Genomic DNA, 17,523 nt, shown 5'->3' on the forward strand with positions numbered 1-17,523 from the left:
CTTTGCTCTCCTCTCTGGCATCCTTCTGCTTCTCACAAAATAGGTTTCCAGTGAATTTTTTTCTCCTAGTATTCACCAATATTGGTTTCTCTTTGTGAGAACTCTTAACTGTACAGCAGAGGGGAACATGTGTGCAGTTTGAAAAGAAAAGGTCAGGATCCAAGAATTTAAAGTCTAGTTAAATTGTATCTCTTACGAAATGCTAGCAAAAGGATATTTCTCAGCTGTCTGTCTCTCAGGGATTCAGGCAACATAGCAAATATATGGCTATCTTCAAATGGTTTATTGCAAATGCAAGGTAACGTCAGAAACAGTTTTTAAAAAAGAAATCAAAATTGGAGAGGCTGTGGTATGAAGGACTAGTGATTCTCCCAGTGACTGTCATCAGGCTCCTTACCAGCTCATTAGAAAAGCCTGCAGGAGCAGGGCCGACCTCAGAACCCAGGCTGTTTGAATGAGACACGCTCAGGAGCCAGGAGACAGTGAGTAGGCTTATCATCCTTAAGAGAATTCCTCAGCACAGATAGTGCAACAGTTAGACACAGGAAATTCTTCAGAAAAGGGATTCCCACACACAGCCATCCAGCTTCCTACACCGACAGAAGCCACAGAGAAGAAGAAAACAGGAAAAAAAAAAACCAAAAAAACAAAACAAAACAAAACAAAAACCTACTAAATCAATATATGTAAAAATGTGATTGCTTGGGGGCAATGGAATAAATGTGACTTTTACTTATTTTTTTATACTTGAACAAAACTACTTAATGGGGTGAATTGTTTTAAACCTTTGTGTAAATAGTCTGAGAGTCTTTTATATGCACACATTAATCTTGTTGGAGGCTTGAATTTTGTATGGGTAATGTTTTCTTTGTGTAAATATCCTGTGAATGTGCTCTATCACTTTTATATTTAAAATAAGAATATAGAAGATAGCCTAACAATAAGAAATAATTAAACAAGTGAATTCACAAGGAAGGCCTCTTAAAGTGGAAAGCGACAGTACTTACAATGAAAACAGTTCTTAGGTAAAGTTGTCAGTTTATCGGAAAATATACTCGACCTGATTTATGTAATGGAAATATGGAGTGAGGCTTCAGTGACATATGCCCTGAAATACTGAAAAGCTTAGTTGTGGGGCCTGACACTGTGATGTAGCAGGTTAACCTCCGCCTTCAGCGCTGGCATCCCATATGGGCGTCATTAGTGTGCCGGCTGCTCCTCTTCCAATCCAGCTCTCTGCTTATGGCCCAAGAAAGCAGCAGAGGATGACCCACGTGTTTGGGGCTTGAGCCTCTACACCCACGTGGAGACCTGGAAGAAGCTCCTGGCTTTGATCAGCCCAACTCTGGCCATTAAGGTCATTTGGGGAGTGAACCAGCAGATGGAAGATCTCTCTCGCTCTTGCTCTCTTGCTCTCTCGCTCTCTCTCCCCCCTTCTCTCTGTCTGTAACTCTGCCTCTCAAATAAAATCTTAAAAAAAAAAAGCTTCGTTCTAAGAAGTTTGCCCTGAAGAAGAGAAGCCTACCTAAAATTTATTTGTAGCAAACAGTAGTTCAGTTAGATACAGAGGTGTCAGTAGCAAACAGTAGTTCAGTTAGATACAGAGGTATCAGTAGCAAACAGTAGTTCAGTTAGATACAGAGGTGTCAGTTTCATCACTGCCTGCTGAGTGGGAAGAGTTCTTTTCGAGTATAAAAACTGAGAAATGAAGCCAGCACATACCATAGACTTACTGTTTAAAATAATTTGACTTATTTAAAAAATATATGTTAAGGAAAACTACCACCTGATATAAAATAATATACTTCAGAGTATCCATGATGTCACTTCTTATTAACTTTAGCTCCCATATACTGCATGTAGTATTGACTTTGCTTGTCATGTTACATTCACTCTTAAAGATAGTTCCATTGTTGAGTTTTCTTTCTTTCTTTCTTTCTTTCTTTTTTTTTTTTTAACATTTATTTATTAGAGCTTCCATCTACTGGTTCACTCCCCAAATAGCTGCAACAACTGGAGCTGGGCCAAGCCTAAGCCAGGAGCCTAGCACTCCATGCTGGTCTCCCACATGGATGCAGGGGCCCGGGCACTTGGACTGTCTTCTGCCTTCCCAGGCGTACTAGTAGGGAGCTGGATGGAAAGTGAAGTAGCTAGGGCTCAAACCAGCACTCAGAGGTGATGGTGGCATCACGAAGGTGGTAGCTTAACCAGCTGCACACACCACTGGCCACACTAAATCTCCTTATCCTGCACAGTAACCCATGCGCTGCTTCACTCTAGAGGGGAAGCCTGCTTATCTTGCTTGTACAGGGGTCACAGTGTTTCTGGGTGCCAGTGAGCCTAGCACCTTTTGTATGAAGAAAGATACAGTTCCACTTCTTAGCCAGTTTCTTTTATCTTTGTTCAACGTGGCTGCAGCAGCAAAGAACCCTGCAGCACATGGCTGAACCATTCACACTGCAGCTGGAGCTAGCTTCAGTTCACAAAATCCACTAGCAGAAAGGTTTGTTTGTTTTTCGTTTTTTTTGAGAAACTTTGCTAATAGGAAATTTATTTTCCTACTATGACTGTTTCTTTCTCTGAACACTTTTGTTTTTATTTTTGAGAGCATAAAATTAACTTAAAAATGATAAGGACCTGCCGGGCGTTGACCTGAAGGCTTGGACTGGGTGAAGACCTCACTTAGCTTTCAGGCAGAATTATGTGTTGAGATGAGCAGTGTTTCTTATTGTCCCGCCTCTTTGTCTGTAAACGCTCAGAAATTATTCTACATATTTAGAAAATATCTTTGGTACTTGACAGGTGTCTGTTACAGGGAGTTCTTTGTAAATTAAAGCATGTCATAAAGCAATTAAAATGTCAAGTTAGAACATTTGACATTACAAAAATTTGTATCTGAAAACCTGAGGATTAGAGTTTTGTGAGACCAGACTGTGGGGAAAGCTACTCTAAATCCTTTGTTTAAAAAAGAGAGGGAGAGAGATGGGGGCTGGATTTTTTTTTTTAAAAGGTTTATTTATTTATTTGAAAGAGTTACACAGAGAGAGAAGGAGAGGCAGAGAGAGAGAGAGGTCTTCCATCCACTGGTTCACTCCCCAGTTAGCCGTAACGGCCGGAGCTGAGCCAATCTGAAGCCAGGAGCCACAAGCTTCTTCTGGGTCTCCTACATAGGTGCAAGGGCCCAAGGACTTGAGTCATCTTCTACTGCTTTCCCAGGCCATAGCAGAAAGTTAAATCGGAGGTGGAGCAGCCAGAACTCAAACCGGTGCCCATTTGGGATACCGGGCCTGCAGGGGGCGGCTTTACCCGCTACGCCACAGTGCTGGCCCCAGGGCTGGTGTTACAGCATAGCAGATAAAGCCTGCAGTGCTGGTGTCCCTTTTGAGCACCAGTTCATGCCCTGGCTACTCTACTTCTGATCTAGCTCCATGCTAATGGCCTGAGAAAAGTAGCAGAAGATGGGCCAAATGCTTGGGCTTCTGCCACCCATGTGGGAGACCTGGGTGAATCTCCTTTATTTTGGCCTGGCCCAGCCTAATGATCTGTTCTCTGTCTCCTTCTTGGGATTCAGGCATCCCGAGCAGCAGTGTAACCTGCTGGGCCACAGTGCATACCCCTCTAAATCCATTTTTGAACCAAAATGAAATATTTTAAAAAAAGAGTAAATGTAAAATTCCAGTTAATAATTCTATTCTCATGTAAGAAAAGTTTAATATTCACTAAATTGATCTGCCAGATGTAGTTTCCTGTCTCCGTGGTGAGGGACAAGTTTCTGTAATAGCACATTACTGTTGGAAGCAATAAAATGAGTGTCATGTGTTTGATTTTCTTTTGCCCTCTGCCCAAGGCATCTTGTGCCTTAAGGATGTTGAAGTACTTTAATTATAAATGGAAAGAATCGTATCCCTCAAACACTGGAAATGAGAAATACTGTCTTTCAACAGAAATATAAGGAGAGGTCAAAGAACTGAACTTAGACTGTTGAAGGCAAAGAAAGGGATGTGGACAACTTAATGAACCCTGCGAGTCTACAAGAGAATCGTTACAAAGGCACTGTTCACCACAGGCATCTTCCTCTTCAGCCAGAAGTCCGCCGTGTGACAGTGCTGTGAAGCCAAGCCTTGTGACTAAGTGAGCTAAGAGGAAGGACGGCCAGATGTTGGAGAGGTTGAATGCTGCAGTGTCATGGCCTGGGAAAAGCTGTGTGGTCTTACACAGGGCAGCCGTTACCGGGATGAGACAGAGTGGGTGAGGAGTCTGCTAGCATACCCGACCGCTGGGTTACTCACCTTTGAAAAGTATTGGGAGTTCTTGGCGTATATTATGTTGTCCTCAGAAATTGTGTTATTGATGATGGTCTGTTCCTCCTCACACTTCTGACACCAAATACATGGGACCTTTTTCCTACCAATAACCAACTCTCCAACTCTGTGGACACCACCTGGGTGTTACTTGATTCAGTTCTGACACCACCTGGAGCCAAGCATCAGAGCCCGGAGGTGAAGGATGCACCCCCGAGACGGCACAGGATTCCGCTGTCAGTCCCAAGTTCCAGGCCTCCTGGATTTCAGGCTGACTGGCTGCAAGTCCGGTTCCCCCAGTTGCCTCCCTGGGAGCTGTAGTTTGTTAGAGCGGCTCCCAGAGCTCAGAGATACACTTGACTTAGTTCTCTGCTGCTGTTGTGAATAGAGGGTGCAGTGAAGGGTACAGATGAGGAGGTAGGGTGAGGTGTGGAGGGTCGCCGAGGGCAGCAGATGCTGGCGGCCCAGTGGAGTCAGGGTGTGCCACCGTCCCTGAACGCTAGTTGCGTTTCGCAGTTCTGTGGCTCTTCCAGCAAATTAGTGGGAGCTGAGCAGGGGCTGTGAGAACCAGCTTCTGGCTGGCTGGTCAGAGGGTAGAAGACTGTGCTTGGGGTTGGGGTCTGAAGTGAGGGGCTAGCTCATGGGGTCGGCAGAGCCTTTCAGGTGGCACTGAACCCCGCTGACGTGTGCTGCTGTGTGTGGACGTACCCCTGCATCTGGGCCATGCTGTGGTGCTGCACAGTATGTGAGTGAAGGGAAAACCGTTCTGCTTCTTACAGGCACAGCTCAGGGACACTCAGTGACAGGATCACTGAAGCAGAGCCCTGCAGTGGAGGGTCTGTGTAGAGGCTGCATTGTGTGGGCTTGGCTGCCCACATCCTGGGTGACTGACTCCGTCTCCACCCCTGGCTCAGGTCAAATCTCAAATTTGCTTGGTGGTATATGCTGTTAACAGGCAGGTACAGAAAAGCAAGAAGAAAATAAATAAAGGGTTCTTGAGTATGGAGAAGAAAGGAGAGAGTATTGAATTCCTTTAAGGTGGTGGGGGTACACGTTGGATGCAGGTCCTTGTCTCACAAGTAAACAAACTGGAACTCCAGGCATCCTGAGTGATGATTCCTTGGAGAAATTCCTGTGCAGTTTTAATTCCCTGTTGCTCTTCCTCCCCTCTGCTCTGGTGTCTTACAGAGCGGAACAGATCCTGCCAGTCTGGTGAATTCTGTAGTGTAAGTTCTGGTACGGGAACTGCCAAGCAGTGTGCCAGAGGAGAGACCGCTGCAGCCACACCACCCAAACGTGCAGAGAGGGTGTGGCCACGGCTGTAGGCTGCACTGGGACAGCCCAGTTTTACTCAGTTCTGTCTGCAGCCCCTGATGCAACATGGGGTGCACAGCGTTGCATGCAGTGCGTGTCTGTGGGAAGACTGAATGAGAGGCAGGATGTTCGGACTTAAGAACTTTTGCAAGTATGGAACATGTTTATGTAACAATGTGTTCTAAAAGCTTTTGACTCACGTTTCCCTTAAACATTGATTTGTTTCTTGAGTTAATAATTTATAAATTTAGGTCCAACTGAAAATCAAACTAATATTTCTGAACATGAGGTATTTGTGATACAGGAAGCAACTTAAGTTGTGGTTAAGGTGTGATAGGTGAATATTAGAAATAAGAATCAAGTTAGAGCTGACGCTGCGAAGCAGGACCGTTTGCTGGCAGAAGGTTTTGCTGTGGTGCATTGGTTAATGGGCATGCAGAGCTGGAGGGTGGGGATGCTGCTGCGATCTTCATTCTGTGCTCCAAGGGACCACCGCAGTCATACCGTGTGGCAGGCGTGCTTTCCCCCAGAGTAACCAGCCAAACGCCTAAGTGCACAAAGCGCTCCATAGCAGCCTTCACTAGAAGGGGTTAGTGCTGGTGTCTTACTTGCTCATTGGTTTATGCATTCACTGATGGACCAAAATGACTGCCGGGCATCACACTCCTGACTGAGGATGTCAGTGAGAGAACAGCACCCCGCTCCCCAGAAAGCCCATGGTGTAAAGGAGATCACAGGAAAACCAGAGTGTTTGCAGAACAGCGTGAGAGGAGCTAAGCCGGTGGCCTGTGGCTCTGCAAAGCTTGAGATCCTGCCTCGGGAGGAGCTGTATAAAGGGGACATCACCTGAAGTGTCCAGTTCAAAGTGAGTCGGTCTTGGGCCAGGTAGGAGTGAGAAAAGCACTCGTGCAAAGACGTGGGAGAAGGAAGGCGCGGGCGTGCAGGCCGGGCTCCCTGGGGGAAGGAAGGCGCGGGCGTGCAGGCCGGGCTCCCTGGGGGAAGGAAGGCCCAGGCGTGCAGGCCGGGCTCCCTGGGGGAAGGAAGGCGCGGGCGTGCAGACCGGGCTCCCTGGGAGAAGGAAGGTGCGGGCGTGCAGGCCAGGCTTCCTGGGGGAAGGAAGGCGCGGGTGTGCGGGCCAGGCTCCCTGGAAGAAGGAAGGTGCAGGCGTGCAGACCGGGCTCCCTGGGGGAAGGAAGGTGCGGGCATGCAGGCCAGGCTTCCTGGGAGAAGGAAGGTGCGGGCGTGCAGGCCAGGCTTCCTGGGGGAAGGAAGGCGCGGGCATGCAGGCTGGGTTCCCTGGGGGAAGGAAGGCGCAGGCATGCAGGCCGGGTTCCCTGGGAGGGGAACCCCCAGCAATGAGGGAGCCAGCCCCACCAGATGATTGCCTCTTCCCCACTGTCCTCAGTAGCCTTTGCATATACAATTTCAAGAATCATGTGGGTTTGTAGTGTTGTGGGAGTGATTTAGTGTGAAGACAAAGTGACCAGGGGAAAAGGTGGTTGAAATGAGGCTCTGTGGGGTGTAGGCTGATAGGGCGCAGAGAAGGTCAGAGGCGTGATCTGATGGAGCGGAGTAAGACAGGACCCAGGCAGGCGTTTGGCCTGGTGGTGAGATGCCTGCGTTGTGGCTCCCATATCAGAGTACCTGGATTCCATACCCTCAGCTGCCTCCTGACTCCAGCTTTCTGCTGCTGGACACTGCCAGGCAGTGGTGGTGGCTCAAGTGGTTGGGTCCTTGCCACCCACATTGGAGGCCTGGAGTGAGTTCCCAGATCAAGGCTTTAGCCTGGCGCAGTCCTGGCTGTGGCAAGCACGTACGGAGGAAAACGGTGGGTGGGAGCTCTTTGTCTCTCTCTGTATGTCTCTGCCTTTGAAATAAATTATTTTTAAAACAAAATGGGATCAGAGTGGCACTGAGGAAGCTGGAGGAGGGAATGGGGAGTCGAGGAGGCAGTAACAGCTAGACTCAGGAGACAGCTCTGGAGGGGACTCCCGAGACCAGTTGTCTTCTAACTGCATTGCGGATGCTTCTCTGATAAGATAACCAAGGGAAAAGTGAGTTTGGCAACATCGAGTGTTAAATGCCAGATTTTTAAGCCTTTCCTTCAGGACGTACTACGTAGCCGCGCTTTCATAGGCTTTGGATCCTATGATTCTTGCATATTTGTGTGAAATTATCCCTTGCGTACTGTAATCAGCATTTGCTAATCAAAAGATGCTGTTGCTGTTGGTCTGGATCAGGAAGTAATACACACATCTGTTCAGCTTCAGGAGTCTCCCAATATGCCATGGGCAAAATGGCAGTCATGGCTTAGCACGTGAGAATGGGAATCTAAACTTTGGCCTTCCTTTCCTATTTGGAAATGTTGTGGTTTGGGGAAATTGCTTAAAAGGGGAGTTAGAAAAGAAAAAGCTGTGCAATAATCAGTGCTAGTCATCGTTAGTGGAAGACTTTCTAAGTGAGAAAGAGCAAAACTTTAAAAATTCTCCCCATCCTTATTAATCATATGTTTTGTCTTAACCCATTTTGGTTTATTACTAAACAAGCTCCTGAATTCATACTTTTTTTTAGTAAATAAAGGGAAAAATTGCACTAGAAGGAAATAGTGTTAGCCTATAAATAACCTTAAGAGTTAGTTAAAATAGACATGAAGGCAGCAAATATTCTCTATATATACATTTGTATAAGATGCATTGGGAAAATAAAAATCATTGATCTTTAAAGAAAAGGGATTTTGGTACACTCTTGCCAGTATGATTCTTCCATTAAAATGAAATATAGCCTCATTTATCATCTTATGTCTCTGAAACTATTGCCCTTTTTATTGAATTTCATAACCACAGTGGTGTATGGGTGTGGAATTTTTGAGTAAATCTAGCATACAGTTATTAAGATGGAATTTTGTTTGTGTGTTTTGTTGCCAATGCACCACCTGCTGGTAAGTCACTGAAGTGGTGAACTGTGAGGTTTAAGAGACAGTGGTTATAGACTTTCTACAATAGTGGAAATGTTCTGCATGTCCCATGTGGTAGTCACTAGCCATATACGACCATTGGGCACTTGAATTCCAGCCAACCCACCTAAGGGACTTCTTTTGAAACTTGATTTAACTTTGGATAATTTAAATTGGATTTAAATAGACGTTGGATTATACATGTGGTTACTGTGCTGCACAGTACAGCTTTAGTCTTTTCTGGAGAAGGAAGAGAGGCAGAAATAACAAAAGTAGAGGTTTCAGGAAGCCCAGTGCTACTGCCTTGTTGGTCAACCACAGTCACACCTCCCGAGCCTTCTTGTCCTCCAGGAGCGACTGCCGTCTGGAGAGGTGGTGCCAGGTCCTCTGTTCCCTCCGCAGAGACACAGTTTGGAAGTGCTGCCTTTGCTTCCAAAGCCTTGGATGTCTGGCCCTGGCTGCCTTCCCCAGGCATTTGATGTCTGGCTCTGTTGGTGCTTGTTTTGGTTTGGTTTATTTGTTTGATTGGTTTGTTTTTAGTTTTCATGCTTTGTTGTTTGGAAGGAATCCTCTGGCCACTCATGAGGAACTCTGTAGCCAACATGGGAAAACTTAAAAATGTTAACATTCATTCACATTGCCATTCCTATGAGTTAATGGTTAAGGAAAGCGTGAACACATTTGTCCAGGTAAGTCATTCTTAGTGAGCTTTTGTCATGAATCATGGTGCAAGTTTTGCGTGTAAACATTAGAACCAGAGCTAGAGGGAGTTACCTCCCTAATCAGAAATGGAAGCAGTGCTTTTGAGAACAGTGTCAGTGTGTTCTGAATAGACTGACCGGAATCAGTAGTGACACGTCTCTTGGGCGAGACTCAGCTACTAAGCAGACTTTCCAGGAAACTCGGTGATAGTACGTAACCTTTGGAAGCTAGCTTTTTCTCAGGAAATATACATATGTAGGAGAAGGCTCAGAAATTCCATAGAATACATTTTGCAGGAGGACCAGTTCAACAGAAATTAGTTTGAGCAGTTAAACTTAAAATGCTATTCATGTTATTCCAGTTTCTCGTGCAGCGTTTCTTGGTGTAAGATCTTTAACATTTTCAGGAAATACATTATCCACAATGAAAAATGTATTTGGAAATATAACAGCTCCTATTACGTTTTCAGAAATAAAAATTAACTGGGTGGTTTGATTTGGTTGAGTATAGATTTTAACTATGATCACTTGGATCACTAACCTTATCTTTTTTGTTTCCATGTTTCTTTTGTTAAATTTATTTATTTGAAAGGTTAGGGAGAGAGAGAGACAGACAGACATAGGAAGAGACAGACAGAAATCTTCCATCTTCTAGTTCACTCCCCGAGTACCTGCAGTGGCCAGAGCTGGGCCAGGCCAAAGTCAGGAGCCTGGAACATCATCCAGGTCTCCCACGGGGTGCAGGAGCCCAAGGACTTGGGCCAGCTTCTGCTGCTTTCCAAGGAGCATCAGTAGGGAGCAAGATTGGAAGTGGAACAGCCTTGATTCAAATGGGTCCACATGTGGTATGCCAGCATTGTAGGCCAAGCTGCTGTGCCACAATGCTGGCCCCTCTTATTTCCATGTTAAATACAGAGGGTTGGCTGGTGCCACAGCTCACTAGGCTAATCTTCGGCCTGTGGCGCTGGCACCCCGGGTTCTAGTCCCAGTTGGGGCGCTGGTTCTGTGCCGGTTGCTCCTCTTCCAGTCCAGCTCTCTGCTGTGGCCCAGGTCCTTGAGCCCTGCACCTGCATGGGAGACCAGGAGGAAGCACCTGGCTCCTGGCTTCAGATCAGCAAAGCACGCTGGCCGCAACGTGCCAGCCGTAGCGGCCACTTGGGAGGGGTGAACCAACGGAAAAAGGAAGACCTTTCTCTCTGTGTGTGTGTGTCTCTCTCTCTCTCTCTCTCTCTCTCTCACTGTCTAACTCTTCCTGTCAAAAAATGAATAAATAAATAAATAATTTTAAAAATACAGAGGGTTTATTTGAATCAGATCAAGTTTTAGATTTCATTAGGGAAGCACTTTCTCTTCCAGTTGTAGCATAGGGCCAGCACATTACTGCTTACATTTAAAACCATCTTTTATAACAAAGTCTGGTAATTACCTTTTGAAAAATTTATAGTTGTTATTTTTGAACTGTTATTTTAATCAGCTTACCCAGTTTTAGAAAGCATACCATGTTGAATGAGTTTTGCAAACTTTTATAAAACAGTGCAAAGCAGTGTGTCACTTTTAGGATGACCAGCTGGCTGCTAAATTTTCAGATGCTGGACTGGTCATTTATAAGTAAAAGAGTAAGTGAAGAGGGCTGCTTCTAGACTTGATATGAGTTAAAGGTTTTGTACAGAACAGACTGTTCTCCCATTTATCTGCAACAGAAGGAACTGTTGATTCTGCTAGCTGCTGCCTTCCTTGGGGGTTTCGAAGACCAGGGTTTGTTTGCACAGGAGTCCCGCTGTGACCACATGCAGCAGCATGGAAGGCAAAGGGCCAGCACGAGCCATCCTTCCTTCCTAGTGCTACTACTGAGTGGTTGTTTCAGGCGTTGATTTGTTTTCTGTGGGCTCAGGAAAAGCAGGATATCTTTCATTCATTATTCCTTGTCACCAGAGGGGTTTTGCACTAAAAAAAAGGAAATGTCTTGAGATGTTTTGTGAGATCGGTTTCTAATGACCACAATCATGTCACTAAGCGGGAAATTCATAGTATCATAACCATGTGCTTATCAGACAGTTACAGCTGTCCCTTAATAGGTACCACGTGACCTAGGTATTAGTAGGTTTTTCTCACTAGTAAAACATGGAAAAAATAGTTTTTTATTGAATTTTGTAACAAACTTTAATGATCATTTAACATCTGAAATTTTAGAATTTCATAAGATACACTAAGAATCAGCTAAAATGGGGTGTATAATTTATGCAGCTGTGAGTTGTGCTCAGGTTCCATTTGTGGATGTCTAAGTAGTGCATATACATGGATGTATTTTAAATACTTTAGTACTCACTTTTTTCATTCTTTGTCATACTTTATAATAGAATGTTTTTTAAAAGGTTTATTTATTTATTTGAAAGTCAGAGTTGTACAGAGAGAGGAGAGACAGAGAGGTCTTCTATCCGCTGGTTCACTCCCCAATTGGCCGTAACAGCTAGAGCTGCACCGATCCGAAGCCAGTAGCTTCTTCCGGGTCTCCCACGTGAGTGCAGGGGCCCAAGGACCTGAGCCGTCTTCTACTACTTTCCCAGGCCACAACAGAGAGCTGGATTAGAAGTGGAGCAGCTGGCTCTCAAACCGGTGCCCATGTGGGATGCCAGTGCTTCAGGCCAGGGTGTTAACCCGCTGCACCACAGCGCTGGCCCCATAATAGAATGTTAATAGCGAAAAGTATATAATGTGTGTGTGCCAGGCCCTGTTCTAAGTGTTTCATGTATGTTAATTTAATCTACAACAATCCTGTGCAGTCCAGGTACTGTTATGTCTCCATCGAGGTATGGATAGACCTCCTGGGGCCAGCACAATGTGTTTGAATCTCAGCTCCACCTTGGAGTGACTTTGGCCATACTAACCATTTTGAACTTAAGTTTCTTTATCTTTAAAATGGCAGTAACATCTACTTCATGATTATTATGGAAAAGAGTTAGATAGCTGGAAGATAATGGACGCTCAGTAAATTTATCCCACCTTCCTATTTCAGTGAACTGGTTACTAAGACATTTTGGCTGTAATTTTACATAACATACTTTTATAAACCTGTTCCTTGAGGGCGTACATTGTTTGAAACATAGTACATACTCAATAAATGTTTGTGGAATGAAAAAATGAAAGCACACAGAAGCTTGTCCAAGGACTCTAAGTGGACCAATGATGAAAAATATTATAAGCCGTTGCTTGAGTTAAAAGTTAGCATCCTTTGATCAATTTGTTGATGAGAATCCCCCACCTAAGAGCAGCAGGTCGCTCCCAGCCGACAGGAACCCTGTCTCTGAGTATGAACATAGCTTTGCAATTTCTGAGAGTTGGATGAGATTTTCCCTGCCTGGTCTCTGTAGATAAAATGCTGGCAGTTTTCATGGCTGCTTACAGTTTGTTTTACCTACTGTATCCCTAATAGTCGATTAAGACCAAAGTCTTGGAGTGCTTACTTTGTACTCCTCGGACATGTCTGTATGATTCTTTGAAGTCGTTGGCAGGAAGTCATAAAGCTCACGTGGTTTACTCTCATCATTCTCGCCCTAGGAGCTAAAGCCGCCTTTCCTTAGAGTGCCATGATCCCATTGCTTTGGCTAATGAAAAGCAAGTTGTTAACTGGTGATGGTGGTGGTGGTTGGCAAATGAGATTGAAAACCTCAAGTAAAGATCGGTTACTTCTCTTCCAACCCTAAAATTAGTCGTTAGCGCTGTTTTATTCCCTTATAAAAATGAGGCTTAACTTTATAAATCAGATGTAGATGTGTTTTTTTCCTGTTCAGGGGCAAATGATGTCATGTCATTGCCGGACTTGGACTGTGGTCCCTCAGTTGCATGTTCTTGCTCCGTTAAAACAAAAGGAGCTTTTCCAGGAATTACAAACAGTTGAGGTCTATTACCTTTTTGTTTGACTTAATTAAGTAAAGCTCAGTTCATTTGGACCATCTTCATTCAGCTGGTACTTGGCAGAAATTCAGTTTTGTTTCTCTCTGTTTATTCATGTCCTTTCTGATTTTTCTTAGCAGCCATAGGAATATTCTGTCCCAGCAGTGGTAAATCCTCGCCCTCTGTGGGATGACGTCACCCCTCTGTGTATTCACTTGGCTGGCTTTACGACCCCAAGCAGCGCCCTGTGTGCAGGCTGTGCTCAGTACCCTCTTAGCTCTCTGCGCCCTGGGTTGGGTAACTGACATGGCTTTTCACTTTGATATCTGAACCGGAGCCTACCAGTGGGATTCTTGCTGGGCTGGATGCCAGAGGCCAGTTCTGGCAGACTCTGTTGTAAAGCACCAAGTTTAAACAGAACTCCTGAGAGCTGCCTGAATTTTTGAAGCAATGCCATGCCGACATGAGTGAGGCACGAGAAGCATTCGTGTTAGGAAGGTGGGACTGTGTAAATGTGGGTATTCAATAGATTCCACAGGAAAAGAAAGAACTGTTAGTGTTTTCCCCTTCCTCCTATGAAGATCATCCACGACACCCCAACAGCATGTGCAGTCCTTCGGCTTTCCCTGCTTGATGGACTCCAGATGGAGCCACATGAGAACTTACTGAGCTCGGCCAGTCTGCCCTTGACCTCATACGTTTCATTTCTCTAGCCCTGTGTTCACCGAGAATTCCTGAAATAATGAGGCTATCACCCGAGCCCACTGGCCATAAAACTCTTCAAATGTTCCCTTCAAAGACTGGATCTTAATTTGAAAAACACAATGTAAACAGGAAAAGGAGAGGGGCGACTGTGCGCTGCTAGCAATTAGGCACTAATTAGGCTCCCCTAGTGGCATGGTTTCTGCCATCCAGCCATTCCGTTCCTGTTGTATGTTTGTCAGGGTCAGGGAGTCCTCAGAGTGGCGTCAAGCCACAGTGTGCAGACCACCATCAAGGTATATCATGAATATGTCAAGACCCCATGGATTTTCTCAGTTTCATTGATAATAAAAGCCCAATTAAACGACACTCAGTGTGGCTATCATGCTCATTGGTGTATCCGTACAAGTCAGCGCTGTGCCTGGCACATCATAGTTGTGCAGAGAACAGCTGTTGAGAGAATGTATTTATTTCTGTTTGTGTTCATGGAATCTGTCTTTTTCAAACACTGGAAATGAATTTATTTTCATTTATTGAGTGGAGGGTATTTATATTAAAAGGATTATTTCATTTTTCTTTGATGATATCTTTGAGGATTAATTCTTACTATGGGTTCCTAGATGGAAAACATGCTACTGATTAGATGAAGTAGATCAACATTAGGGTTGTCTCAGAGAATTGTTTTCTTTTTGACAGTAAATTCCTGATTTAGTGTTTCATTTTCAAAAAAGTCTTTTCCCTGCCGTGCTTGTGGAATGCAATAGAAAGTTTGAATAGTTGGGATTTCTTGTTAAGTTGAGGTCCCATGGTTATATGGGATGGATCAAATGACCTGTGGTGCCCTCCTGAGAGGGGCTGGCAGATACTGAGGTCAGAGCTGAGTCAGGATTGAGGAATGGCCTGCAGTCCATCAGCAGATCGGAGTGCCTTTTCTATCTAACATGATGTGCAGCAGATGTTAAATGTTGTAGAATGTAATGGAATATGGATGAATGTGGAAGGCATGGTCTTTGGCCTCGGCAAACCTAATGTAATAAATGAAAAAGAAAGATCAGCTTGATCAAAGCAGATGGCGGCATCACAGCACGTGGTTGCTGCAGACCTGCATTCTGTGTCTGGAGGGAGTCAGAGGACTTCCGCGGAGAGCTGAGCTGGCCTTCAGTGAGCAGAGAGCGTCTGAGGCCAATGGGTGGCGGCAAGATGAACTAGGGGCCTCGTGGTAACCAGAGAAGACACAGAAACGCGGCATCAGGAGCCATTCAGGTAATTGTTGGAGAGTTTTGTTCTCATGACCCTTGGCTTCTTGCCTGCTCTGATAGAGCCAAGGTTCTGATGGGGTCATCCATGGAGAAAGGCAGTAAAGGAGTGGTGGTGGCAGAACTGCGAATGTGCCAACAGAGGAAGCTCCTGACATCAAGGCAGACGGGCTCACGTGACAGGTTTCTTTTTGTCCGCAGAGCGACCCAGAGTCACTGTGATGCCCAGGAATCAGTCTTTCACGGGAGGGTCGGAGGTCTCCATCAGGTGCTCTGCGACGGGGTATCCCAGACCCAGGACCAGCTGGGCCTTCAACGACATGCTCATCATGGGTTCTCACAGGTACTGGGTTTGTGTCCTATTCTTTGTTTTTATTGTGTGAGAAAAGTTTAAATGTATGGACCAAACTAGTCTGACCCAATTCCTAAAATTAAGGGAAGTTTGACCGAGACCCATGGCTTTAGGGTTTTCTAAGCAAGGTAGGAAATGTCAAAGAAAAAAAAATATGTGAATGATGAATTTATAGAGTGAGAGGTTACTAAGGCTTACATAAATTCAGTTGCTAGGACCAATGCTTTGTACTGCTTTGAATTGCGAACATGATACTGTAACACTTGGTTTAATCTGAGTGGTAGAACTGGGATAATAAGCTTCCTATGGGGTAAAATAGCCTATAGTTCTAACTGATGGAAGGCACTGTCCCGGATCTAACAGGCAGAGGGCAGAGGCACAGAGCACAGCAGTAGCTCTGGTAAGGGGTGCAGTCTCTGTGACCAGTTCCACCTTCGCCATTCCCCACTGAGAAGTATGTCATGTTGAATCCTGTCCTGTTTAGAGTAGGACAACGCATGGAACATAGGCAGCGGGGTCTCAAGCCGCCAGGCTTCCATTCCTGGGTTTGGTGTGAGCAGGTGGAGTAGTTCCCAGACTGCTCACAGCACAGCAGTGCACTCCTCAGGTTTTCGTGGGGAATGATTTAGTGTAGCCGTTGGCTGCATGAAGCTGGATCACCTGTGTGCAGATTCCAGTAAGATTTACTATCTCTGACCTTGGGCATATTATGTAACATTTTTGCCCCTCTGTGAAACAGACTAACGGTGTCTAACTCATAGGGTTTTTAACAAAGATTAAAAACATGCATAAATTGGCCAGCGCCGCAGCTCACTAGGCTAATCCTCCGCCTGCGGCGCTGGCACACCAGGTTCTAGTTCTGGTCGGGGTGCCGGATTCTGTCCCGGTTGCCCCTCTTCCAGGCCAGCTCTCTGCTGTGGCCCGGGAGTACAGTGGAGGATGGCCCAGGTCCTTGGGCCCTGCACCCACATGGGAGACCAGGAGAAGCACCTGGCTCCTGGCTTCAGATCAGCGCGATGCGCCGGCCGCAGTGGGCCGGCCGCGGCGCCAATTAGAGGGTGAACCAACAGCAAAAGGAAGACCTTTCTCTCTGTCTGTCTGTCTGTCTCTCTCGCTCTCTCACTGTCCACTCTGCCTGTCAAAAAAAAAAAATGCATAAATGTAGAGCACCCACGGTCATGTGGCCAATGTGAGGTATGTGATCTCTGTTGTTACTGTCACATCTCCGCTTGTGAAATGGTGACATACTTGAGGTCTGCCATCAGCACCAGGAATAGACCTCAAAAACGTTTGAAGGGGAGCCAGGGTGTGCTTGCTTACTTGCGGTTGGTGTTCATAGGTACAAGATGACCTCTGATGGCACCTTACACATCAAAAACGCAGTTCCTAAAGACGCAGGGATCTACAGTTGCCTGGCAAGTAATTCAGCTGGAACGGATAAACAGACTTCCACCCTCAGATACATTGGCAAGTATAATCAGTTTAAAAGGCAATTAAAATAGAATGACAATCATATCAGCAATGTCAAAGGACCTTCTGAAAAATTAATATAGTGAAGCATAATAGTGTAATTTATTATTTAGTTAACATGTTGATTAAACCAAATGTTATAATTCATTTAAGTGGAAAGTTCCACAAGTGAATAGCTTCATGAGTTAACTGAAATCAAGGAAACTTCCAGATTAAGGGGGTCCAGACTATGCGCACACTTCTGTCCTGCCATGATTCATCTGTTCTCTACAGTGTTTTGCTTTCAAGTTAGTAAATTCTGCATCCCTTCTAGTTTATCACAACTCCACTTTGTATGTTCTACTTATTTTCAAAACTGTATAGAATATGTTCACCTTTCATGGTAGCATAAACACTTAGTGAAGGTGTAGTTTGTGACAACTGTTCTTTAGAATATTTCTGTTGGGCTGGTTCTTTCTGAATAAAGGAGGGAGAAAGGCCCCTGGGCTCAGTGTCAGGCTATCAGGGGTCCACTCTCCACTCTGCTGGTCTTCGTAGATTTCCTCACCAGGCCCTGGAGAGGCAGGCACGTGAAAGAGCCACG

At 45.3% G+C, this 17,523-nt stretch overlaps 1 protein-coding gene across 1 annotated transcript in view; it reads left to right on the forward strand.

The window, feature by feature from the left end:
• Positions 1-17,523, forward strand: part of HMCN1 (hemicentin 1) — a 447,479-nt gene that overhangs the window by 192,247 nt on the left and 237,709 nt on the right. Inside the window, exons 15-16 of the mRNA XM_062211414.1 lie at positions 15,320-15,461; positions 16,810-16,937. Coding sequence (XP_062067398.1) covers positions 15,320-15,461; positions 16,810-16,937 — 270 coding nt within the window. The remainder of the gene's footprint in view (positions 1-15,319; positions 15,462-16,809; positions 16,938-17,523) is intronic.

This window comes from Lepus europaeus, chromosome 14 (assembly GCF_033115175.1).
Source record: "Lepus europaeus isolate LE1 chromosome 14, mLepTim1.pri, whole genome shotgun sequence".
Taxonomy (NCBI): Eukaryota; Metazoa; Chordata; class Mammalia; order Lagomorpha; family Leporidae; genus Lepus; species Lepus europaeus.